The following is a 25,095-nucleotide window of genomic DNA, read 5'->3' on the forward strand; positions in this document are numbered from 1 at the left end:
GACCTGGGCCTGTCAGACCGGAGGCGCCACTAAGTTCCTTCTCCCGAGCTGTCGGGCAGGGGAGTAGAGATAACAGGATAGATGGTGGTAAGTGAGGAAGGGGAGAGGCGAAGGGGGTTTCAGGCAAAGACGGCAGGAGCCACTGGTTTTCTACATTTACATCCCCAGCAGGCAGGATAGTCCTGGCTGGGTTGTGTTTAATGTGAGTGAGGGAGCGAAATGCAAGAAAATATTCTGTGTACGTGGTGAAATATTAAAGCGCATTCTTACACAAATATATTTAAAGCTGCCAATCAATGAGACTTTCTAGCAAAAAGTAACCCTTCCACTTAGGCACCAGCATCTGTTCCTTCTCTTCTGAATCCCTCAGCATAAAAGTATGTTTAAATTTTTCTAGTAAGAAAACTTAAAAGCCTTCTCCTGACCTGCCTTTCACCTCAGCCCCTGTCTCTTCAAGAAAGCTGCCTCTACTGCGTGACTCAGTTTCTCCCCTGAATTTCTCTCAGACAGGCTTGTGCCTTCACCGTTCCGCCCAAAGCATCCCCAAGTTCTCCAGGGGACCCATCTGGTGTGAGTTCTTGGTCCCCTTGACCCTACTTGCCGGGGCTGCAGGATTCAGCAGAGCTGATCACGTCCTGCTCTGTCTCCAGCACCTTCTAGGGAACCACACTTCAGGACAGTTTCCACCTCACCTAGGACCCCTTCTTAGACTCCTGGACAGCCTTCCAAAGGCAGAATGTCTCAGAGCTCAGTCCTGGAACCTCTTCTCTCCTCTGTCTACACTCAGTCCTTTGGATGTAGGATGATGTTGGAACCATCTCTACTCCGAGGACTCCCAGGCCTATGTCACCTCCACTTCCAAGGGCCCGTGGGCAGTGAGCTGTCCCTTCTCGGTAGGACCCTGCCCCTCCCTCCCCACCAGCCACCCCTTCTGCTTTTCCCCTAAGGCTTCACGGCCTCACTGTTGCCATTCCATCCACCACACCACGGACTTCTGCAGGGATCTCCCTCGACTCTTCTCTCAGATGTCACTGCCCTGACGGGTCTTCCTGGCTACTGTAGCCGCCCCCCACCCCCAGCCCCCATGCTCCCATCCTCTTACCCAGATCTCCTGTGCTCCCTCAGTATTTAACACACTCGTACGTTTTGCTCGCCTGCATTCTCTGTTGTCTGCCTCCCCCACTAGAGCAGGGGGGCAGGAGGGCAGGGGGGCAGGGGGGTTCTTCTTTCATTGATTTTGTGTTCTCCTACATCCATGCCATTGGTAAACAATATTTACCATGCTGCCTCTTCTTTCCCAGCTGCACGAACATGAATCGGGAGCAGGGAACACATCTTAAATGCTGTTGCAAACCTTGCACCTAGGAAGTGTTCGATGAAATTATTCCTAGGGCAACATCGGTTTATTGGCTTGACCTGTGACTGATATTTAAGTAATCTCAGATTACATTCTTTATGGACTTCATAAAGAACTTAATGTTCACCTGGAGCCTGGTGGCTGGAACAGTGTGATGGGTATAGTACCAAACACACTAAAGGTTCAATTTCACCGAACACTGTTTCTTCCCAGAGGTGACCTGGGATCAGCCATATACTTTCTCCCTCGCGGGAGAAAACTTTGTATGGATTTTGTGTCTGCATCTTATTTTAAATCCCTTCAAAAATGGCAAATTTTCATCGTTTAAAGGTCAATATTTGCAAAACATCAGAGTCATTCCAAACTAAATGTAGTGTGAAAGATTGATAATTAACCTGCATTGTCATTTTGAACAGAAAAATGAAGTGAGATTATTTTGTGATGGGCACTTCTTTTTTTTTTAATTTTTTTAATGTTTATTTTTGAGAGAGAGAGAGAGAGAGAGAGAGAGACAGAGAGACAGACACAGAGCAGGGGAGGGGCAGAGAGAGAGAGACACAGAATCCAAAGCAGGCTCCAGGCTCTGAGCCATCAGCACAGAGCCCAACGCAGGGCTTGAACTCACGAACCGTGAGATCATGACCTGGGCCGAAGTCGGACGCTTAACCAACTGAGCCACCCAGGCGCCCCTTGAAATCCAGTTTCTGAAGACAGTTGGTGGGAAGTTCCATAGTACGTGTGGTGTCGGTGAGGAACTGGCTGAGTTCCCTTCACACTGGACCATGTGCCCTTTCTCAGACGTCGGATTCACTACTTATTCTTATTTTTCTTAATTGTTGTTTAAAGTTTATTTATTTTGAGAGAGACAGAGCACAAGTGGGGGAGGAACAGAGAGAGAGGGAGATACAGAATCCGAAGCAGGCTCCAGGCTCTGAGCTGTCAGCACAGAGCCCGACACGGGGCTCGAACCCACAGACCGCGAGATCATGACCTGAGCCCAAGTTGGAAGCTCAACTGACTGAGCCACCCAGGTGCCCCTGTAGTGGGCACTTCTTGCTGGGACAAAGCAAACAGGAAAGAGGAAGGCTCTGAAAACATTGGGAACAGTTTTGGGAATACAGTCTTGAATTCCTGGGAAATTAACTCTGTAGAGACCTCGTGGCTTTCCGCATCTTCCAGATCAGATACCACTGATCTTCATGTAACTGCAGTAGTTCACTGGTTTTGTTAAAGTCTGACTACTCTATAATTTCATCCTTTTTAAAAATTATGTTTTGCTTTGTGTTTCTAACAGATAAATGTACCTTAATTACTTACTGGAAACGGTTTGCAGAACAAGATTTTTTAAAGTTTTTTAATTTATTTTGAGAGAGAGAGAGAGCGCGCAAAGTGGGGGAAGAACGGGGGGGGGGGGGAGAGAATCCCAAACAGGCTCTTACACAGTCAACACAGAGTGATGAGGGGCTCGAACTCACGAACTGTGAGATCATTATCTGAGCCGAAACCAAGAGTCAGAGGCTTAACTGACTGAGCCATCCATGTGCCCCAAAATAGGATTGTTTTTAATGTTTGCTTATTTTTGAAAGAGAGGGAGAAAGAGAGTGGTGGAGGGGCAGAAAGAGAGGGAGCGAGAGAATCCGAGCAGACTCCTGCTGGCCTTGGAACCTGAGAGGGGCTCTATCTCACGACTGAGAGGTCATGACCTGAATCTAAATCAAGGGTTGGATATTTAACCAACTGAGCCACCTGGGTGCCCCTCAAAATAGAATTTTTTAATGTTGATTAGAATAAACTGTCTTAGAATTTGAAGACACTTACTAAAGGAACTAGCGTGTTTCCTTTCTCCACGGTTAATACTTTCATTTGCAAACCTTCCCAGAAGATTTTGCCCAACTAGTTAGGCCCATGTGATTGGGTAGGATTTTTCATTGCAGACTTGTTTTTGTTTTGTTTTGTTTTGTTTTTTCATTTTTTAATGTTTATTTATTTTTGAGAGACAGAGCACAAGCGGGGGAGGAGCAGAGAGAGAGGGAGACACAGAATCCGAAGCAGGCTCCAGGCTCTGAGCTGTCAGCACAGAGCCTGACGCGGGGCTCAAACCCACAAACCGCTAGATCATGACCTGAGCTGAAGTCGGACGCTTAACCAACTGAGCTGCCCGGGCGCCCCTGAAGATTTGTAATTTAAGCCAGCTATCAGAATCTAAAACAAAAGCTTTTCCCACAACACCGACATCTCCAATCCTTTCTTTATTCTTCGACCTCTTTATACCACCAAACTTAAAAAAAGTAATTAGCAGCTAATTAAATTAATTAATTAGCTTTATTATTTTACCTCCTAAATAATTTTAGCTGATTGATTTAAAAATCACTGGCACTTCCTTGCCTCTCCTGGCAGTATTAACAGGAGTCATTTAAAAATAGAAATGAAATGGGGCGCCTGGGTGGCGCAGTCGGTTAAGCGTCCGACTTCAGCCAGGTCACGATCTCGCGGTCCGTGAGTTCGAGCCCCGCTTCGGGCTCTGGGCTGATGGCTCAGAGCCTGGAGCCTGTTTCCGATTCTGTGTCTCTCTCTCTCTCTGCCCCTCCCCCGTTCATGCTCTGTCTCTCTCTGTCCCAAAAATAAATAAACGTTGAAAAAAAAAATGTTTTTAAATAAAAAAAAAAATAGAAATGAAATGAAATAAAAATGAAGTACATACAATGCTGTTTTTGCACACTAGGTGGCCATGTATTTCTAAAGTGAGGATTCCCAGGCAATTAAACACATCTCTCTCTCACGCTCTGAATATTCCAGTTGCTTTAGTGTTCAGAAGAGATTGTTTCTTCCTTTAGTGGGTGAACGGCACTTGCAAGATCACTCAGCTCAAATGTTGATCGTTGTTCTTTTTTTTTTTTCTTTACTTGTTTACATACATCTATAGCTTTTGCATTTTCCCTTCTGAGAACCCATCTAGGGAAAGTGATGGGGGAAGAGCTAGGCAATTCAGCTTAGATCAAGCCCTGAAAATCAAACATCTCCCTGAGAGATGGAAATGTTCTAAGTCTTATAGTCTCTTTAGATTACCTGAAATTGATTAGAAAGTAGCTCACAGGGGAAAAACACAAACGAAAAGAAACTTAAAAGGTGGTATTTCAAAAAGCCTTAGATGTTGGCAATTTGTCTCTAAATGTCCCTTCAAAGAGGTAAACTCTGTATTCTACACATACGGGTAAGCCTTCACATTAGGCAGCGTGTCAGAGAAAACCAGAAGCCTGAATGATGTAACTGATTTTTCCTCTGATTAACATGGCCACAAATAGCACTGAGTAGGCTGGGGTCAATCTGCTAACTCCAAATGAGTGACTTTTGAGCAGCATCAGAGGAAAATAAATGACTGAGAAACCAAGGAATCTATTAACTACAGAAACAAATCCCCTTACGTTATTTTTAAAACACATAAGATGTGCAGAATGTGACCAGCTTCTGAGATAAAATGGAGTGCACCAGTACCGACTCGAGGCTTTGGCAGGTAGCCTGGAGAGCCTACTGCTTTGGTTGTTAATTAGCAATTGTCTATGTTGGTTTCAAGCTTTAGATGAAACCGATCCCAAGCTTTAATAACTAAGTTTCTTATCTGCTTCTGTATCGTCAGCAACTTTCCCATCTAAAATGTTAGCTTACCTTTCCAGAGATAGGTCGTGTGTTCAAAGATTTTCTTTTTCAGGCAGTTTTTAAAAATGTATATGAAGTTACTCTGATGCCCTTCCCTTAAAAACTCACAAAAATTCCTTCCTAAAATCTGGTATGTACTTGGTGCCAGTATGCCCAAGAGCCATTCTCATCATAAAGCGCGGGTTTAGGACATTTATATTTTTAAAGAAATCAGACATCATTGGTTGTTGACTCATAACATCATGAGGGCATATATTTGCGCATCGCCTTCCTACGTGATTCGAGTCAGAGAACTAATGTGATATTGAAAACGAATACCTTCAGGGGCACCTGGGTGGCTCAGTCGGTTAAGCGTCTGACTTGGGCTCAGGTCATGATCTCACAGTTCATGGTTCAAGCCCCTCGTCAGGCTCTGTGCTGACAGCTCGGAGCCTGGAGCCTGCTATGTCTCCCTCTGTGTCTCCCTCTCTCTCTGCCCCTCCCCCACTCATGCTCTGTCTTTTTTTTAAAGGGTCTGACACTCAACCAACTGAGCTACCCAGACACCCCTAGTTTAAAAAAAAAGAAAAGAAAACGAATACCTTCAGATCTGGCCAGTCTTTTCTAGCTAGTCTCCTGGTTCCTGTAGGACATAAGTCCTTAGTTTGCTAGCCCCTGCGTGCCCTGTACTGTGCTAACCGATCTTGAAAAGAGACGATACATCATAACCTGTAGACACGGCAAATGAATCTGTGAAAAGTGCTTGACTTTATGTATATATTTTTTGACTCAGCTGTCCAACGCCAGGATGTGACGGAAGTGGCCATGTCACAGGGAACTATGCGTCCCATCGCAGGTACCTGATAGCCTACAACATCTTATTCTAATGTAAATACTTTGTAAATCCTTATTGTCACCCATTCTAGAAAGGCAGTATCTGGATCCCGAATTGAAGAGTGAGTTAGTTGCGGTTGGGGGCATTTTGGGTTTTTTTGGGTTTTGTTTGTTTTTTTGTTTTTTGTTTTTTGTGTGTTTTTTTTTTTTTCAGAAATAAAGTGAAGTTAAATCTTCTGGCTTTTTATTTATATGGTGTAGAAATCATGATTTTTGGTCAAAAATGTTTTTCTGGTCCTATTATGCAGATCATAAACCAAAAGCTAGAGTTTATGTCACGGCTTTGGTTCTATCTAGCTTTAGGACTCAAGTGAAACCAAGGTAAGACAGTAGAGTGACTTGGGTTGACCATTCACCTTTTCAGATGTGGCATCCTCCGCCCTGGGCAATTAAAAGGTCGATGGGTTAGATGAAGCAATGCAAAAAAGCTGGGTTTAGTGTCTCCACTTACCTCTTCGTTGATGTGATTCGCTTTCCCTTTGGGCATTGGTTTCAACCTTTAAGCCACCACAGCTCGGTGTGCAATGGAAATGAACTCCAAGTCAGTAATCATCGTATCACTGAGTTCTAGAGTCGGAGAGACTCATTGGGTTAAAGCCCTTCATTTGATAGCAAACCTGAGTCTGTGGGAAATAACTGAGGGGCCCACAAGTCCAGACCAGTCAGGGTGGCAAAGCCAGATTCAAACCTGGTTGTATTTTTCCCAGTGTTCCGTCACCAGTAAATTTAGCATATATTCACAGACTCAAGATGCCATTTGAGTGGGATTTGTACATGTCAGTGTTGTGTGTTTTGCTTTTGTTTTTCTCATCCCTCTTTAGTGTTTCTGGATGTCCTTTAGCAGATAAGACTCTTAAATCCCTCATGGCTGCAAATTCCCAGGAGCTTAAGTAAGTATTGGAACCAAGACTTCCTTGCCCTGCACCCACTGAGTCAGGACTCCCCGCGCTCAAGACCCGTGGGGTCCGTACTAACAAGTAGTAAATCACGCCTAATGAAAGTATGACCAATGCACTCTTTCACCAAAAAGTTCAAATGACTAAAACCAACTCCTTCTAATTTAATTTAGTTAATTTGCTCGTTTGGGGAATTTTTTTTTTATATTATAGTATTTTTTTTTTAAATTTTTTTTTTCAACGTTTATTTATTTTGGGGACAGAGAGAGACAGAGCATGAACGGGAGAGGGGCAGAGAGAGAGGGAGACACAGAATCGGAAACAGGCTCCACGCTCTGAGCCATCAGCCCAGAGCCCGACGCGGGGCTCGAACTCACGGACCGCGAGATCGTGACCTGGTTGAAGTCAGATGCTTAACCGACTGCGCCACCCAGGCGCCCCAATATTATAGTATTTTTTAAAGTAACCGTGTAATGGTTAAACATAATGCTTTTTTCTGTTGATTTCAGAATTTATACACTAAATCAGAACTATGAAGGTGTGGCAAAGCCCTTTCATCATCTAATTTTAAGTAAACGGCATAATATTTTGCCTTATGGGAATTTTGAATCATATGATTGTCTTTCACTTTTGGGAGCTAGGCACAATTTTAGCTCATTTCAACCTAGTGTACAGGATCTCAAAGTCACATGTTTATTATCTTTTACTTGATTTTTTTTTAATTAAAAAAAATTTTTTTTCTAACGTTTATTTATTTTTGAGACAGAGAGAGACAGAGCACGAATGGGGGAGGGGCAGAGAGAGAGGGAGACACAGAATCGGAAGCAGGCTCCAGGCTCTGAGCCACCAGCCCAGAGCCCGACGTGGGGCTTGAACTCACAGACCGTGAGATCGTGACCTGAGCTGAAGTCAGATGCTTAACCGACTGAGCCACCAAGGCACCCCACTTAATGATTTTATTTTTTCCTACTTTTCTCTTCTTTTATTCCACACATCTCACTTGTTTATTTTCACATCTTGTTACATTATGTATAGAATAAGAAGTTATAATCCATCTGAATAATAAGAAGTTATAATCCATCATTATATTTAAAAATATAATAGGGCATAACTTTAGAAAAGATAAGGAATAACATTAAACAAAATTCATGAAACTTATTTGCAAATAATAATATTTTAAGAAAACTGAGTGTTACTAAGTCTAGTGATAAAACAATATTTGTATAATAGTAGAATAAACATTTGATGTCTAAATCACAAGTAAAAATGCAGAGATTTTATTTTCTTTCTTTTGTTAGTCTTTCCATTCTCTAACTTGTTTAAAATTCTCTCTCTAAAAATTACAAAAGACAAATTTATGAAATAAGAGGTGATATTAAACAGATATAAAACTGGGGAATTTTGGTACCAGAAATAGTGAAGTGAACTATGAAATACGCAACTTTTCTCATTTTCAATATGTAAAGTCCAATTGATTGTGTCAGTATAGATTCTGGAAATCGTTCTATACATTGCCATTTTTCTAGACTGAAATGTCAGAATGTTAGGTTGAGAAATAATTAACAGATTGAAAAGAGAGAAGTGCCAGTGAAAAGAGAGAAATACTCAATCAGACTTATCTTCCTTAGTACTTTTATTCAGTCTTACTCAGTTGTTCTAAATGTCTACATTTCCCTGCCTTAATTGTAACTGTGGGCTTTCTTAAGTATTTCTTCTGAGCATTATTTCTAGAAAAAAAAAATGTTGATAACATATTGAAAGCATGTAGGTCGAGAAGTTCTATAGCAATATTCAGTATTTACATGTTTTGTACAGCCATCTGATAGCTAACATCTTTGGGGTTTTTTTCTATACAAAAAAGAAAAAGAGACATTTCATTGACCTCTTGTTTAGATACTCCAGTAGAATTCCAAAACAAGGTCACTGATTTTTCTGTAATTGCAATATACTAAGAAACCACTATTTTCCTAGAAATGTTAATAAAAAAAGACCAGCTTTCAATCCTCTCCTACAATGTAGAATATAAACTCTGTCTTTAAAAGGTCGGTTAAAGATACAAAGCTGGTTTCTCTGGTTAGCTCGCCGAGATGTATGCTGATTTTAAATTTCATTTGGGAAAAAAAGCATTTACACTCTATGTTCTGCCTCAGGACTGGATATAAAAGTATTTTCATGAAAGTTCAGTGGGTTAGAGTTTAAGAAAAGGAATGGTATTCATGTTGCTTATTATTATTATCATTATTATTATTATTATTTTCAAACTCTTGTTTGGGGAGAAATCTGAACCAGGGTGAGCATACAAGTGGAACACTAACAATGATAATGTGTACAGCAACCTTCAGAAAAGCAAACATTTTATATTGGCCACTGTGTTTTCATTAGTATTGGGGATTTTTTAGAAAGGGAACGATCGGTGAGAAGTTGTATCAATTTTTACTTTCAAGTATGTTTTGAAACCTATTCCTACTCAGCATTCCAAGTAGAATTGGATTCCCCTTCCTCTTTTGCCCCTTCTCATTCCAAATTTAGTGGTTGATTGTCGATAATAGCTATTGGTAGATTTTCCAAAAGGCCATTTAAGTTGGGCCATGAGGCAGAACAGACCAGGTGCAAACGACTTGGGTTCTTTGGCAACTATATTAATGCGCCAAGTCTCGGGAGCTCACACATACCACTCTCGTCCGTGTGAATTTAATAGATTATCATGGTCGTGGAGCAAATCAAAGAAAATAAATTGTGCACAAAAACAACTTGGAAAACTTTTTTTTTTCTTCTTAAGTGAGAAAGAAAAACTTTGCATGATGTAGACAGAAGGCCAGCAGTAGGTTGCAGGCCAAATTTCCGATTCCTCCCAAAATAAAGTCAAAAAGAGGAAGAAAGAAAGAAGGTAGGATAACAGCTAATGCATTGTCTGCCAAGCATCACATGGTAGTTATACATCTTAACATATTCTTTATTTTTTCACCTTTTTTTTTAACATTTATTCATATTTTGAGAGACAGAGAGACAGCACAAGCAGGGGAGGGGCAGAGAGAGGGGGAGACACAGAATCCAAAGCAGGCTCCAGGCTCTGAGCCATCAGCACAGAGCCCGACGCAGGGCGCGAACTCACGGACCGCGAGATCATGACCTGAGCCGAAGTGCGACGCTTAACCGACTGAGCCACCCGGGCGCCCCCAACTTAACATATTCCTTAAAAATGTATTCTTAGGCAAAAACTCATTACATTTAAGGGGGAAAAAAAGAGCCCCACAAAAAGCAACTCGTTCTGTTTAGTTCTACTTGAACGTGGCATGCTCCCCTTCCCTCCCCCACAACCACGCGGCCGGCACTCTGTTCCTGTGTTTTCCAGGTGTCCAACCCCGGGTTGCGATGGTTCCGGGCACGTGACTGGAAACTACGCTTCCCACAGAAGGTAAGATCGATTTCATTTCGGAAGTAGGGAAATCAGAACTCTGCCGCAGCGGCCAGTGAGATCACGTGGTTTGGTTTTGTTCTCTGTCATGCACATATTTAGTTTGTCCGGCTGCCCTCGTGCCAGGAAAGGTGGTGTCAAAATGACTCCTACAAAGGAAGAAAAAGAAGATCCTGAACTCAAGTGAGTGTGACCGTTGAGGTGGGGCACCGGGGCCAGAAGCCGCTTGTTGGTCAGATGGGCAGAACATTGGTTGGGAAGCAGCTGAGCGTTTGGGGAGAGGGGGTAGCCTATGAAATGCACGGACGCTTGAAGCAGCAGTCAGAGGGCTTAAAAGCTCAAGAAAATTGTCTTATTCCTAGCTATGTGTACACAGTTCTTTGATAATGCAAAACAACAATAATAATAAAGAAAAGAGGAAGTTTATACTTTTTCCAGAGTTTTAAATGGAAAGCAGCCTGGTGGAAGGGCCATAGCGTGATAAATATGGCAGCATTTCCCCCCAACACTTTAATTTTCATTAAGGTACAATTTTGTCTAAATTAAATTCCCTCTGCTGAGAAATGTGCTACCAAGTCTTGGATAATATAGGCAGCTACAGATGTAGAAGTTTGTAAATTTCTTGCTCTACAACAATTTCTAAACGCGTTACTTCGGCATTTAAGAAACCGGCGTCCCCATTCTACGGGCAATGTGCCATACAATGTAGGGCAAAGTGGTTAACGTTTTATACACTTGGTCTTTTGTTTGGAGGCAGCCTAACACAGTGCTTACGTGATTGGCTCTAGACCTAAAACGTGTGGGTGTGAACATGACTCCACTTCTAGGAATATGGGTGGCAGGTTACCTGAGCTCCAAAAGTTTTCCCCACCTAAAAAACGGGATAATAACGCTCTCTGCCCGACGGGTTTATAGTGAAGATTACCTGAGATCATGTACGAACCTTCCTTAGCTTGGGCCTGCGGACCACTCTGACTGAGAATACGATGCTGTTTTGCTAGTTGGACTGGCATTTTCAGAGCTCCTTAATTTCACCACTTGCCATCTATTTGGTATGGAATCGCCGCTGCCTTCCCATTCACCTAGTTACAGTGCTTCCTGTAGAGTTTTCCCCTGGCTCCCTGCTGGTAATGTCTCTGCTCTGTCTCTCTAGATGTCCTGTGATAGGGTGTGACGGCCAAGGTCACATATCAGGTAAATACACGTCCCACCGCACAGCTTCTGGCTGTCCCCTGGCCGCCAAGAGACAGAAGGAGAATCCTGTCAATGGGGCCCCCCTCTCCTGGAAACTGAACAAACAAGAGCTGCCACACTGTCCCTTGCCAGGCTGCAACGGGCTGGGCCATGTAAATAATGTTTTTGTCACCCACAGAAGGTAACGTCTGTTTTCTGTCTTTTGTTGTGTTGTTGTTGTGAGGGTGTGTCACCTCAATGGCTTTGGGTCGAGGTGGGGAATCCCTCCTTGGGGTCATCAGTCGTAGCCCTTCAGATGTTGCGAGGAGTCTTGCCAGATCGATGTTTGATGACTTCGAGGAATGAAAAATGCTATTTTCTCTGTTTCTGAAACTTTACTCCGCAGTTTGCAAGGGCTGTAGAAATTGCATTTGGTTTTGGGGTTCTAAAATTTGCTTATGCTGCTACTTTTTAATGGTTTAGTCTTTTAATGGTCCGCTTCGATTTCAAGTGGTGATATTTACTCCGTTATGCGGCATAATTGTAAACTTTCTCTTTACACATATTTATGTCCCTCCCTCTCGTGAACTGGCTCGATTTCAGGCCAAATTGTAGTTATTTTGCTGCTGGGGAGATGTGACTCATCCCCAGCAGCCAGAAAGAGAATGACACAGTGACTACTAAGGATACCACAGGATGAAAGAGGTTTAGAAAACCCTTTATAGTTTCACAATGACTTAATTCCTTTATCACTGGGTGTCATGGATTTCAATGGAGTCCTTTGTTAGGAACACTGATCTTCGTCCAGCTTTTTGGTTCACATTCTACCTAAAGAAAAGAGGCTAGAAGATTCACCACACACTTCTCTAATCAAGGAGGGCCCTTCTAGTCTTCTGGCCCCCTGTGCACGATGCGGACTTGACATCCAATGGAGCTTTAGTGAGCCCTGATGCTTTGCGTATGCAAATTGAGCAAAGCGGGGGCGTTCTAGATTTTGTTTGATTTTAAAGATATGTATCAAGGGCATCAGAAAATTAAGCCTTCCAGGAATTGCTGTTTTAAGTGGACGTATAGCCATATCTGCTTATCGAGAAAACCTAAATTTTTGAAGTGGTTTTTTTTTTCTGATTTTCAAATGCACGGTCATGTTCACAACAGCACACATTGTCCTGGGTTTGAGTCATTATTTCATATTCGGGAAGGACAGTCACAAATCAAGTGTGCCTGATGGCGTATTAACTGCCAAGTAGCGTTACTTTCTTATCGCGGACTCGGTAATATCCATGTTAACACCGATAATGAAATATTAACGCCGTCCTATGGGGGGCACATCCCTCGGTCAGCAACAACACAATTATCTTTAAAAATCATGAAGTTTTAAATGATGACACCGAGGCTTGGTGAGGATAGAGAGCAACAGGGGCTCTCACTAGAGGTGCAAGAGAATCGCTAGAGCCGATCCCTTCAGGAAGTCAGGTTGAGAAAAGAACAGATGAACATTCCCAGCCCCCCAGACACCGAGCTGATAGGCTTATGCCTTGGAGAGTCTCCAGCACACGGGAGCCCAGAGACATGTCAGAGAATGTCTATGGGAGCGATGCCCTCCTAAGTCCAAACTGGGACGGACTCACCCACATGCCCGCTGACAGTCAAGTGTGTAAGTGAGCAGTGGCCCACGGTGAAAAGGAAGTGAAGCCTCAGTGGATTTTAGAACACAATGCTGAGTGGGAGAAAATGCTGGAGAATATGTGTGGCGTGATTCTGTTTCCAAAAAGTTAAAAACAAGGAGCAGAATTGCATTTTAGAAAGCTAGGTCCTCATTCACCTACAGGCAATGGTGATCTCTGGGGGCAGGAGAGGTGACTGTTGAGGGCACGGGGAGCTTCAAAGTCATTTTCGTGTTTGAAGGTAAAAGATGTTCACCTTGACGGTGTTCTTTAAACTGCGAATATACGTTGTATGTATCAATGCACATATTATGTGCTTCATAATAAGAAAAAGGAAATTATGAGTCAAAAAATATAAGCTTCAGTATTAATGCCAAGATAGAACTTTGTAGGAGAAAGAAAATAATTAAGTGTTTAAACAAATGAATAATTCAGATTTCACTGTTCTTTACCGGAGAGTTCTCTTGCTGTTTAAAGGGTTTAAGAGACTGAATTTACTTTGGCGTATTCTCTTTAAGGTGGAATGCTTCTCTTTACTCTAGATAGAATTTAATGAACTAACGTAATAAAATGCCTAGCTTATAGCCTGGCACATAATGGTGTTTAACCCAGACGATTTCCTTTCCCTTTCATAAAAATTATATTAACATCTGCATATACATATATATATATATATATATGCAGTAATTCATTAATAATTCATTAAAGTGAGAATGACTTATGCTAAAATAGCACATTTTAACCTCTGATACACTTTTATATATTCTGTATTTTGACCCTCAAATCCCTGAGGTTTTTTGGTACTCTCTCCGCTCGCGGACAATAGCTAACATCTATTCAGGGCACGCTCTGTTCCAGTAGAGAGCACTGTTCTAAGTACCTTACGTGCTTTATTCCTTTAATCCTTTACAAAACCCTGTGAGCTACAGAGGTAGTGCAATTACCCTCCACCGACAGAAGAGGACAAGTGCAGGGAGGTTCAGGAATTGCCCTTTTGCAGGCGGTGTCGGGACAGCAGGGCCCCTGTCGTGACCCTCCTTGGTGTTCAGTGAATCTCTCTGTGTGCCAGCCTCACGCACACGGTTTGCCCCCGGTCGTTCTCTAAGGTAAATTCTGCCGTTTTTTTCATGCTAACATTCCGCAAAACGGGAATAAGTACAAAATTTACCTTAGAGGATGGTCGAGAACAGTTTGGCCCATGCGTTTACATCAGCATAATATTTACAGACTATTTTAAAACCTTGCTTTAAGTCTTACATGACAAACTTCTACTCTGAAAAAAATAGCAGTCTGAGAAGACAAATGATTTTATATTAACACACACACACACACACACACACACACACACACACACACACGATGGATGTTTGTAGTTTCAGAACCAGAACTTCTATGACCTCATTTAGTGCTATGCCAGAACTTTGTAATTTGTTTGAGAGCTTTAATATACACAGTGATGTCCATGTAAATCGTGTCATCTGCTATTTCACTTTAACAAGGCAGATGAAGATATAGTTTAACATCGCACTGATAAGTGGTAGACTTATACACTGGGTCAAAACCATTGTGACCTGTCCTTTCTCCTGCCTTTGCAACTCGGAGCCCAGACCGTGATGGTGACACCCCGGCCAGCCTCCACCTACGCAGCAGGTGGAAACCCCGTGGAGGAGTTGTTCAACCTCAAATGGGAAGACAACCATTGATCGTATTTTCCTATCCCATTGTTTTACATTTAAGATTTTTTTTACCCCCTGGAAGATATAACTACGTTGGAAAATACAAAATATCAAGTGGTATTTGGAAATCATATCCTCACTTTCATAACTTCCCGTACGCTTTAGCTCTAAGTCACACAGCTGCGGACGCGTCACTAACTCTCCTCACCACTGTTACAACTGGACGTGTGTTGCCCTGCAGTAGGAACAGAGCAGATTGTTTAGAGGACAGGGCCAGAGAATGTTCCTGAGCTCTTAAAAACCATCACTGTTCCACTACAAGTGGACTTACAGGTCAATTTCAAAATCCACCTTACCAGCTAAATATTAACCTTGTTCATGACAGTTTTCTGAGAACACACTCTGTGACATAAAGACAGACTTGTGCTAACTTTGCAGAAAAAATACAGATAATGAAGCTTATGGGCCACACTTTACAGTGAGAAGCTTACAAAATAAGGAAAATCCAGTTTACGGTTCTGTTTGTGCTTTTTCATTATTTTCTTTTCCGGTCCTAAATATTTCATAACTTAGCAAATTTTGGCAAACCACATGGCCTTCTTTTTATAAGTAATATTATATATCTATTATTTTTATATTTCACATAATCTCCATATAGAATGACTTAGAAGTCATTTAAAAATATGTTCATTTAGCAAACATTTATAAGGGGCTTTGCTTCAGAAATATTTTTTTTCACTCTGCCAAGTGTCCTGATGTTCAGACCGAAAATGATTGTTTCATATACGAATTGTAACCAAATGTCTGTGGGGAAAAAATATTTGAAGTGGCTGATTTGTGACCATTTTTAATGGTGCTTAAAAATCCTGTCTCTAAAAATGTAGCAAAGTTGCAACAGAATTAATGGTTGCTTAAAAGAACAAAACTGTCTCATCACGTACTATAAGACACAAGTTTTGTTCAACGTTGTCATGATCATTTTGGTGCAATTTAAATAGAACGGGTGACATTAAAGAAAGGAAGCATAGCAGAAGGGTGTAGCTATTAAGGAAAAGGGATAAACCCCACTGCAGGAATAGACACTGCCCACAGGGAGTGCATCTGAATATATTTACAGTGCTTCCTTTTAGTCTCCTTTCGGAGTAGAGATTTTTTAAATGACAATTAACGTTTTAAAAGCTGGAGGATAAATTAGAAACAGTCCCATGCCCAAATGGTATGCGCTACACCTGTTTATTTTTATTATTTTAGGTGTGTATTAATTCAAGCCATTCTGTAAAGATCAGACTACAGTATATAAGAAACAGGAGGAACTAGATTCTGCTGTGTTATTCATGGAATTTTGACTAATTTGGAACAATTCTTATTTGTAGCACATACGTACAGTCTTAACATTTATGGAAAATAAAGGGACCACTACAAAAAAAGGCACTTATATGAATGCAGAATAGTAACTTTAACAAAAGTAATTAAATGATAGTATCTGCAGTAGCTATTTGTGTTTTGATTTAAAGAACAAAAACACAAAGCACGATTACATTATTTGAAGGCCTTTGCTTTCGTTTTCATAGATGTTACATGTTATTTCTACAAGGAGACTGCAGATTATAATGTAATTACTTGGCAGGCAAAGACAGTAAGTGGGAATACAAAATTTTAATTTTTGTAAGACGCAATGCATGTGAAAAGGGAGAAATAATATGTATTTCACACATTGGTATAATTTCCATGTTCACAGCTTATCTGGATGTCCTCTAAATGCACAAGCCATCAAAAAGGGCAAGGTCTCAGAAGAACTGATGACCATCAAACTCAAAGCGACAGGCGGTAAGAGCACAGAGCGGAAGGCCGCCGTCCCCACCAGGGTCCCAGCCGGCTCCCCAAAGTGTTCTCCTGCCAAAGGATTCTCTGAGTGGGAAGTGCGATTTTAATACACAAGAAGGAAGCTTTCCTTGAATTTGAACTAGAGCCATAACTTCGTCTAAAACGCAATTTCTTGGGTTTTTTCCCTTCCTTCTTAGTAAGGATCTCCAACGGAAAATCAAGCAATGCTATTCAAGGGATTAGGAAACACTGGGTGAACTTTTGTTTCCCAGTGCTCAAAACGACAGCTTTTGCACTAGTGTGTGTGTGTGTGTGTGTGTGTGTGTGTGTGTGTATGCGCACACGTGCGCGCGTTCCCGGTATAAGTCTTCTATTAAATTTCAAGAAATACAGTTTTTGGCATTTATCTTTGAATCCTCAAATTTTGTTCCGTACTCAGAATGATATCTTTATGATGAATCTGGATGATTTAAATCTATATCCAAATCTGTATCTGTATTTCCCTAGTGTCAATGCCTCATCGAAGTTAATAGATGCAGTTTCTGAGCTCTGTCTTTGGATCCTTCAATTTCCCTTTGATTCTTGAGCGCTTTCCCCAAGATTTCTCATCACTATTATCTCAGGCACGTGTTGTTTCCTTAGAACATCATTCTAAAGCATCCGGAAACCATGGCAAAGCAATCGTGTTTGCGTTGGAGATTTATTTGATGGTGTCTTTGGCACATAACTGGAACGGAGCAATCGTTACTTTACTTCTTCGAAAGTGTTGCTCCATTTTTTTTAACTTGCGTGTGAGTGTTTAGAACAAAGATGCGCAATATCCAAAAGAGGGCAACACTTTTGAGCTTCCTGCTTCCCTCTAAGGCTTTCATCTGCCATCAGATGTGTTATTTCAAGTGGCCCCTTGGGGACCTGCTCTTCCTCCCGCAGCCACCACTAAGAGGCGAAGGGGGTTGGGGGAGGAATGGACACGCTGGGGGGTTAGGGGCTGCGCTTGCCATTCTGTCCCACATTTAGATGCTCAGCGAAAGTGCTTTCTCCAGGTGTCTTCCTTGTTCTTTAGAAATACTCCTCACTTCTCAGCGGCCTCTTAGCACATTCTCTGTGAAACTGGCACAATTTAATATTTATTTATTCACGTGTCACCTTATTTCAAACAATATGTAAATGAAAGGGGGTGCGATGCTACATAAAAAAAAAAAAAAAGCTACTTAGAAAGTAATTCAAAAAAAAATGAGACAAAAGGAGATCGAAGATAAGGAAGCCAGGTGGGCCAAGCCTGAGGATCCCGGAAGGAACGTGTGAAGCAAGGCACTTCGCGGTGGGTCAGAAGGGATCTCGGATGTGACTTCCGGCTTTTCAGAAGCCAAAGCAAAAGGAGAATATAATCGCTCTGAGAATCACACCGTCAGTAAGTAAATTCGGAGCAAAGAGTTTCTCGGGAACTGAGTGCGTTAAGAAAACATTTCCCATGAATCTTCATTATAAGAACCCAGCAACACCTTGAGCAGTAAAGGTAACGGAAGTCACAGAAGTCGCAGGCTGCTCCTGATAAAGAAAGAACAAGACGCCCAGCTGTTGGCACTACAGCAACTTACAGCGAAGCCGTGCGGGGCACACGGCTCTGCTGGGCTGCCCAAACCCCCTGGTAGACGGTCACAGAACCCTGGGGGCAGCTGGACCACACACACGTCCTTCGAAGGGTGCTTTATAAATTGAGCATCTTCAGCCGAACTTTCAAAGGACACGGGGCAGCAGCAAGATGGCTAGAAAACATTGACAAGTGTCTGATCTGCCTCTATTCCAAATGGGCCAGGACATTGGAAACGGCACAGCCTCACAATCTAAGGAGCCAGGGGCTGATGCTCATCGAAAGCCTGAGAACCCACAGTGACTTGTGTGTGAGGAAAACCCCACCTGGTTCAAGTCAGGGTCAGGGAGGACATAAGTTCATTTGAGGTCCTCTATAACAGTGGGGCATCGTCCCGTAGTCCCCTGGCCCCCTGCCTTGAAGTTTGGACACAGCCGTGGTTCCCTGGATGACTTACAAAGGGGGTGTAACCCAACACTCTCTAGGTCCTAAGAAGAAAGCCAAATTGCAGTAAACTCAGGAGTGCATATGACTGTCAGCCTCCTGGTGGGCTATATGAAGTTAAACTGGGTACAGATCATTCAGGCAAATTGGTTAGTTGCAGGACACGTTGGAAGCATTTTACCGACAAACTAGTCAAAACATGGAAGCTCTACACCAAAAGCACTTACATTCATTTTAGAAGAATTGATCTTTAGTTCTCTGCCCTTGCCATAATTAAATTGCCACCCTAATTTTTTAAACCATGACTAGTCCTTGATAGTAAAATTACAATGTCTGTACATGAACAAATGCTTGCCCTTCTATTCTTTGTGGGACAAGTAAAAGTTACGATGGTTGACCTACGTATACGTTCTTATACTTAGTAGACCTTTCTAGGTCTTTCCATGTGGCAGAGTATCATGTTCTAAATATTGTTATACATCATTCTTTTCTGGATAGAGCTCTAACTACTTAAAGCCCCTTACAAGTTGAATATATCTGCTGTATACGAGTATATGCATCCCTTATAAATTTATACAGAATATAAAATATCGTTATAAATTAGGTAATCCCTAGTTATATACATTAGGCACAGATTTAACCCAAGCAAAGAAAGCATCTTCCTTTGCTTTTAAACAGGTACACCCTTTAAAGAAATAGGGCCACTGAATAGTTCAGCAGAATACTCCTTGGAAAGTTTATATGGCTTCCTTGGTTAACAATACATAGTTGGCCTACCCCAGGGCCCTACTTCCACTCTACATTCTGTTGTGTGTGTATCTGTCAGAGAACATCAGTGCACACATTTTATGGATACTTTCAAAACAGATTAAATATCTATGCTAAAGGTAGCATTATAATGGTTGAGAAAGCATATTCTCGAACCGGAGAGCTTGTGTGCTGAATCCCAGCTCTACCGCTTACTACTTAACCCCTTCATGCCCTGGTTTTCCCATCTTTAAAATGAGTAATAAGGGTACCTGCTTCATGGGATCCTTAAGAGGATCCAGTGAGTTCACACTGGCAAGTGCAGGTGTGAAGTTCATCTGTTGCAGCCTCCCAGCTCCACTCAGTGGTGGAGGCTCCTAAAGACCGTAGGTACGGAGAGGAGGGGGGCAGACAAATAGATCAGCAGAAATAAATAAAGTCATGTATTCATGGGGAAAAAAATTACAAAAAGATTGGCTGAAATGCCTCCTCCCCCAAAATAAAATAAAATATCTCCCCCAATCCCAGAAGTCATAATGAAAACATTAGTTCATGTATTCATTAATTGCATGAGGATTTATGGAATTTATGGACTTATGGAGAATTTATGCTATTACCGTTTTGTGAGGTCTTGTCTCCAAATCATACCTTTCCCATAGGTGTCCAGGTACCTTTTGTTACGAGGCATCTTCTAAATGGCCCCATCGTGGTCAAGAGACGTGAGCGTTCTCGCTCTCATTGGATGCCAGGGGAACGCAATCCTAACCAGATCTCAGTACCGAGAATCGGGGCTGTCAGCGTCTTCTCGCAAGCATCCATGACTTAACAGCCAAAATTAAACCCTTGGTTTTCCCTCTGGAAGCTGCCATTCCGCTGGCCTTCCTCATCCCAGGGATGCCACTGGTCGCCAGCTGCTTGAGCAGAAACAAATGGTCTTCCTCGAGGCCTCCGTTCACTCATCCCCTTTCTTCCGTCCGTCACAAGTATTGCAAATCCTACCTGCAAGTTTTATTTGAGTGCACTTCCGTCAGCCCTGCTTCCACTGCCACGGGGCAAAGGGCCATCCGACGGGCCAGGACCCCAGGGATAATCTCCTAACCAGTCTCCTGGTTTCTTCCGGCTCCCTTTCACCGCATCCTCTACTCAGGACTGAGCTATGCTTTTGAAAAGCCAACCAGATCGCATCAACTCCCCTGCTTAAAACTCTTCACGGGCTTCCACTGCCCGAGAATAAACCCAAGCTCTTTGTGAGGTGGCCTGCTTTCGTCACTCACCGTGCGTTCATTCACGGGGGCCTTCTTACAGTCCAGGGAGCGGACCTTCCCATTCATTGCCTTCCCACCCCAGGCCTCTGTGCTTTCTACTCCGTCCCCCAGGATGTTCATCCCACCCGGGTCCCAAGCTTTTCAAGGGCCTGCCTTTTTTGTAGTGGTAAAGGCTCAGATTAAAAGAGCCTTCCCCAGTGAGGGTTCTCAAAGCACCGCGTGTGTTTCCTTCCCAGGTCTTCATCTTTTATCAGACTTAGGGTCTGCCTCACCAGATACTATGTAAGAAAATGCCATTTTCTGAAGTGGAATTTTATTCCAAAGAGACAGAAAGGAAAAACAATTTGACAAAGAAATATAACAATAGAAGCTTTCGTCTGCTGAAATCAGAAAAATGCCAAGCGCTTAGAGCCCTCGGAACATGTTTAATTGGGAATCTGCGCTCCCTGGTGTCATCCCAATCAAGTATTTCAGACCCAGTTGTCTGAAGAAGATCCTGTCTAGGGTAGCAACCAGTTGAGCTCGGTGCTCGGAACTCTCCAGGTGCAGCCAGCCAGTTCGGAATAAATCCTGAGTCCCGTATCCCGGATGTTACAGAACCATTAGTGTGGTCCTGGGGAATTGTGTATTTTTTCTTAGGAGCCGTGTCCCACGGTTGACTCATATTCAAAACGATGGAGGTCCTGAACTGCGGGGATCTTAGCTGTCGGTTCGCTTTTCTTCTTTACTGAATCTCGGAGCCCAGTGTTAGATCGATCTTGTGAAGTACTCTCTTCATTGGTGCCCGCTTGGCCCGTTTTGATCCAGGCACTTAATTCCTTACAATAAGGCAGTACGTGCCCACAAAACGGCCACCTGGTTTTTCCTGCTTTGTGGAAAGCTTCAGGGCTTACGGGTTCGTTTTAACATTATATTGGTAAGCGTTGTTCGCGTTGTTTTTGGTGGGCGTGCCGTGTGTTGCCAGGTTGGGCTTTTGTGAATGTGCCGCGTACGTCTCATGCCCACCTTCCATTGCACACAGGCGGCCGTTTGTCTCGGGTGTGGACCTGGGAATGGAGTTGCTGGGTCACAGAGCATGGGAGGCTCACCTTCAGGGGACAAGGGACTCTCTTCCAGGGTAGTAACCCCAGGGCAGAATGTAGAAAAGTAGAAAAAGCTCTTTTCTACTCCCTCGTCTCACAAAGAAATCCCATCTCGTAACTCTGGAACCCACTCTTTTAGAATCTTGGATATGGGTCAGGGTAAAAATTCAGCATTTCAAATTAACACTAATTTTCACTTAGCAAACCACAAACAAAACATAAAATGACTTGTATTCTCATTGTCTCACATTTCCGTTTGCACTCAAGAGGGTCTGACTCTTTGTAGGTATAGAGAGTGATGAAGAAATTCGGCACCTGGATGAAGAAATAAAAGAACTGAATGAATCCAACCTTAAAATTGAAGCAGATATGATGAAACTCCAGACGCAGGTAAAAACAACAAAACGACAGAAAGCTATTCGTTGTCTTTAAAGTGATCACGACCATTAGTGGGGGCAAAACACTGAACAGTCAAACCCTGTGATGAAAGATAAACCGTTACCTTACTATGAATACACTGAGCGTGCCTCGGTGACACCATATTGCAAAGCTTGGGTACGTAGGTCGGTCACCCCGGGCCACCACTGGTTTGGTAGCTGGAGGCAAAGCTACTCGTGCGTTTGTCTTGGGTGCATTAAAGGATTTAGAAGCAAAGCCGATCGTCCTGTAATTAGAGTCCCACAGAACACATCGTGATTTAGAAAAATTGTCACGAAAAGATACAAGAAGACTTAGTTTTATTCAAAACTCAAATAAAACAGAGCAACTTTTCCCATTTACTTTTTCTGGAACACCTCTGAACATGTGTTTGTTAGAAACAGGTCTTTCTGGAGATTTTCCTGGACAGAGTGTTTACTGAAAAAACCCAAGCAGTTTCTCAGTTCTGTAATCTCCTGTGTTATGATTGCCCCACCCCCTGACTAAATGTATCCAAATGGAAATTAAAAGTTCAGTCCAGGATTTTTTTTTTTTTTTAAACACGAATAATGACCATATTGCAGCAAGGCAGAGGGATGAGAATAATGAGACAAAGCCTGGGCAGAAGTTTCTTCCCCCCTTCTGTCTTCTCCTGAAACATGGGGTTTTAGGGCCTTTCTGGTTACCGACTCTCAGAAGTCCTCACTCACTGTGGCTTCAAACAGAACTTGGTTTCCTAAGCCACCGTGACCAGTTTTATAATCTTCCTTTAATAGCTAGCAGGTATACAAAAGAGCTTGATGCATTGGTTTACAAATCATGGGGACTCCTCTTGGGAACCATTCGTGAAGCAAGCAAGACCTCTGCCCTCAACGAGCTTAAAGTCTAGAAGGGGGAGATACAGGATAAAAAAATCGTACATGACAAATTACATTGTATGAGACAAGGGGACAGGGAGAAGTGGCCGGATTTTAACCTGGGCCTGGGAAGAAGGAAATGTGTTGACAAAGACTTGAGAAGCTGAAGGGGGTCGTCAAACAGGTATGGGGGCAGAGCATTTCAAACCGTAAAAACCACAAGTGCAAAAACCCTAAATCCTAAGAAGGCCCAGAGTTCTGAGAAATAGTAGAGGGGAGCATGTGCAGGTGAGTGATCGAGGTGGGGATCCCAAGAGAGGTCACCCATGGAGCATCCCAGAGGCCCGTTTAAAGAGCTTGGTTTTTATTGCAGAACCATTGGGTTTTTATTATTATTATTATTATTATTATTATTTTAATGTTTATTTTTGAGACAGAGAGAGAGCATGAATGGGGGAGGGTCAGAGAGAGAGGGAGACACAGAATCCGAAGCGGGCTCCAGGCCCCGAGCTGTCAGCACAGAGCCCCACGTGGGGCTCGAACTCACAGACCGTGAGATCATGACCTGAGCCGAAGTTGGACGCTTAACCCACCGAGCCACCCAAGTGCCCCAGAACCATTGGTTTTAATTTTGGCTTTAATGCAGAACCATTACGGGGTTTTGAGCCAGTATCAATCAATAAATCCATCATATTTGATCTATTTTCGGGCTTACATTTGAAGAGACTGGTATTGGTAACTGTTGAAGACGAGCCAAGAAGAGATTGCATGGGGCCAAGCCAGGTGCAGGGCCACCTGTGAGAAGGCATCCACGGTCACTCCAGGGGGTGGACCCGGGGGCCGGCAGTGCAGGTGGGGACGGTGTCCATCTTGGAGACTGCGAAGGAGGAGCCCAGTGGGTGTGCAGTGAGAGAGAAAGAGAGCCTTCAGGGACACCTCGAAGGTCTGAGCGAGGTTCAAGTTGCTACCGTTTGGGTAGGCGAGGACTGCGTGTGGAGTGGGATTGGGGGACGCAGCGAAGGCTCCCTCTTGCGAAGGCTCCCTCTTGCACCTGCTGAGCTGGAGACCGCCACCGTCCGGCCACTTGGAGAGGCGGAAGTGGCGACTCACGGGAGAAGTCCGGGCTAGAGATGTAAACTTGGCGATGTGATCCCAAGACCTAGAGTGATCGCATGGGTTGCGGTTTGGTGAGGAGAAGCTGGGGGGCACGCGCTCCTTGGCAGTGAGGGTGAGCAGGTGCCCTTCCCCCGGGGAGAGAAGCCTTTCGCGCTCCCCCAGATCAGCCGCTCCTACCCCAGGTCCTTTCCGTTGCAGATCACATCGATGGAGAGCAACCTAAAGACCATAGAGGAGGAGAACAAGCTCATAGAGCAGAACAACGAAAGCCTGCTCAAGGAGCTGGCTGGCCTGAGCCAAGCTCTCATCTCCAGCCTCGCGGACATCCAGCTCCCGCAGATGGTAAGTCCGAGGCGGCACCTCCGCAAGCAAGGTCGCCGCCGGGCTGCCGGCCACGGCCGCTGCCCGGCGACGACCTCCCCGCCGGGGACCGTGGCGGATACGCAGGCCAAGTTACAGTAAGGCGGAGCGTGGTGGATCTCGCCCGAGTCCTTTAGAGGTGGCGGCTGATTCAAATGTCGCTTTACGATGTGAGATGAATGTCGGAGGCCAGAGCCCCCTCACTAAAAGTTTGTTTCTAAATGGAAAGCTTAAGCCAGCCACCCAACTCAAGAACCATTAAAAAAAAAAAAAGTGTTTTAACTTGGTGGGGTTTTTTCCTGCTAAGCATGAAGAACATACTTAAGTTCTCCCATGGAATAAAAAAGTGAGCAAAACATCCTTTCAAGACCGAAACGTGTTTGAGTTTTGGCAGCTATTTAAAATGCAGAGATAACGGGTTTCTATCACGTTTTCATAAATAAAACACACATTTGGAAGAGAGGCTGCATTGTTGAATGCTTTTCATTTCATTAATGCATGCATTTTTAGAACAAGTTTTTTAAAGCTGCAAATTTTATATACAGAATGATTTAAAGAAGCAGCAGTTTGATGACAAAAGAGGACTGGGTTTCCTGAAAGCACGAAATCCTTCAATTTGCCCCACTTTCCAGCATGGAGCCCTCATCCGACTCAATTCCAAATGTGTCTCTTGACAATAAA

General features: G+C 43.3%; 1 protein-coding gene across 9 annotated transcripts in view; it reads left to right on the forward strand.

Moving 5' to 3' along the window:
* ST18 (ST18 C2H2C-type zinc finger transcription factor) overlaps positions 1-25,095 on the forward strand; it is a 144,148-nt gene that overhangs the window by 114,212 nt on the left and 4,841 nt on the right. For 8 of the 9 annotated variants that reach the window (XM_086695286.1, XM_086695287.1, XM_086695284.1 and 5 more), the window contains 8 exons: positions 5,784-5,846; positions 6,706-6,774; positions 10,133-10,195; positions 10,298-10,378; positions 11,349-11,570; positions 16,450-16,538; positions 21,951-22,054; positions 24,253-24,396. In XM_086695286.1, the coding sequence (XP_086551412.1) occupies positions 5,784-5,846; positions 6,706-6,774; positions 10,133-10,195; positions 10,298-10,378; positions 11,349-11,570; positions 16,450-16,538; positions 21,951-22,054; positions 24,253-24,396 (835 nt within the window). The remainder of the gene's footprint in view (positions 1-5,783; positions 5,847-6,705; positions 6,775-10,132; positions 10,196-10,297; positions 10,379-11,348; positions 11,571-16,449; positions 16,539-21,950; positions 22,055-24,252; positions 24,397-25,095) is intronic. The other variant, XM_086695288.1, reaches the window with a different exon arrangement.

This window comes from Puma concolor, chromosome F2, assembly GCF_028749965.1.
Source record: "Puma concolor isolate L17-30 chromosome F2, mPumCon1.1.hap2, whole genome shotgun sequence".
Lineage (NCBI taxonomy): Eukaryota > Metazoa > Chordata > Mammalia > Carnivora > Felidae > Puma > Puma concolor.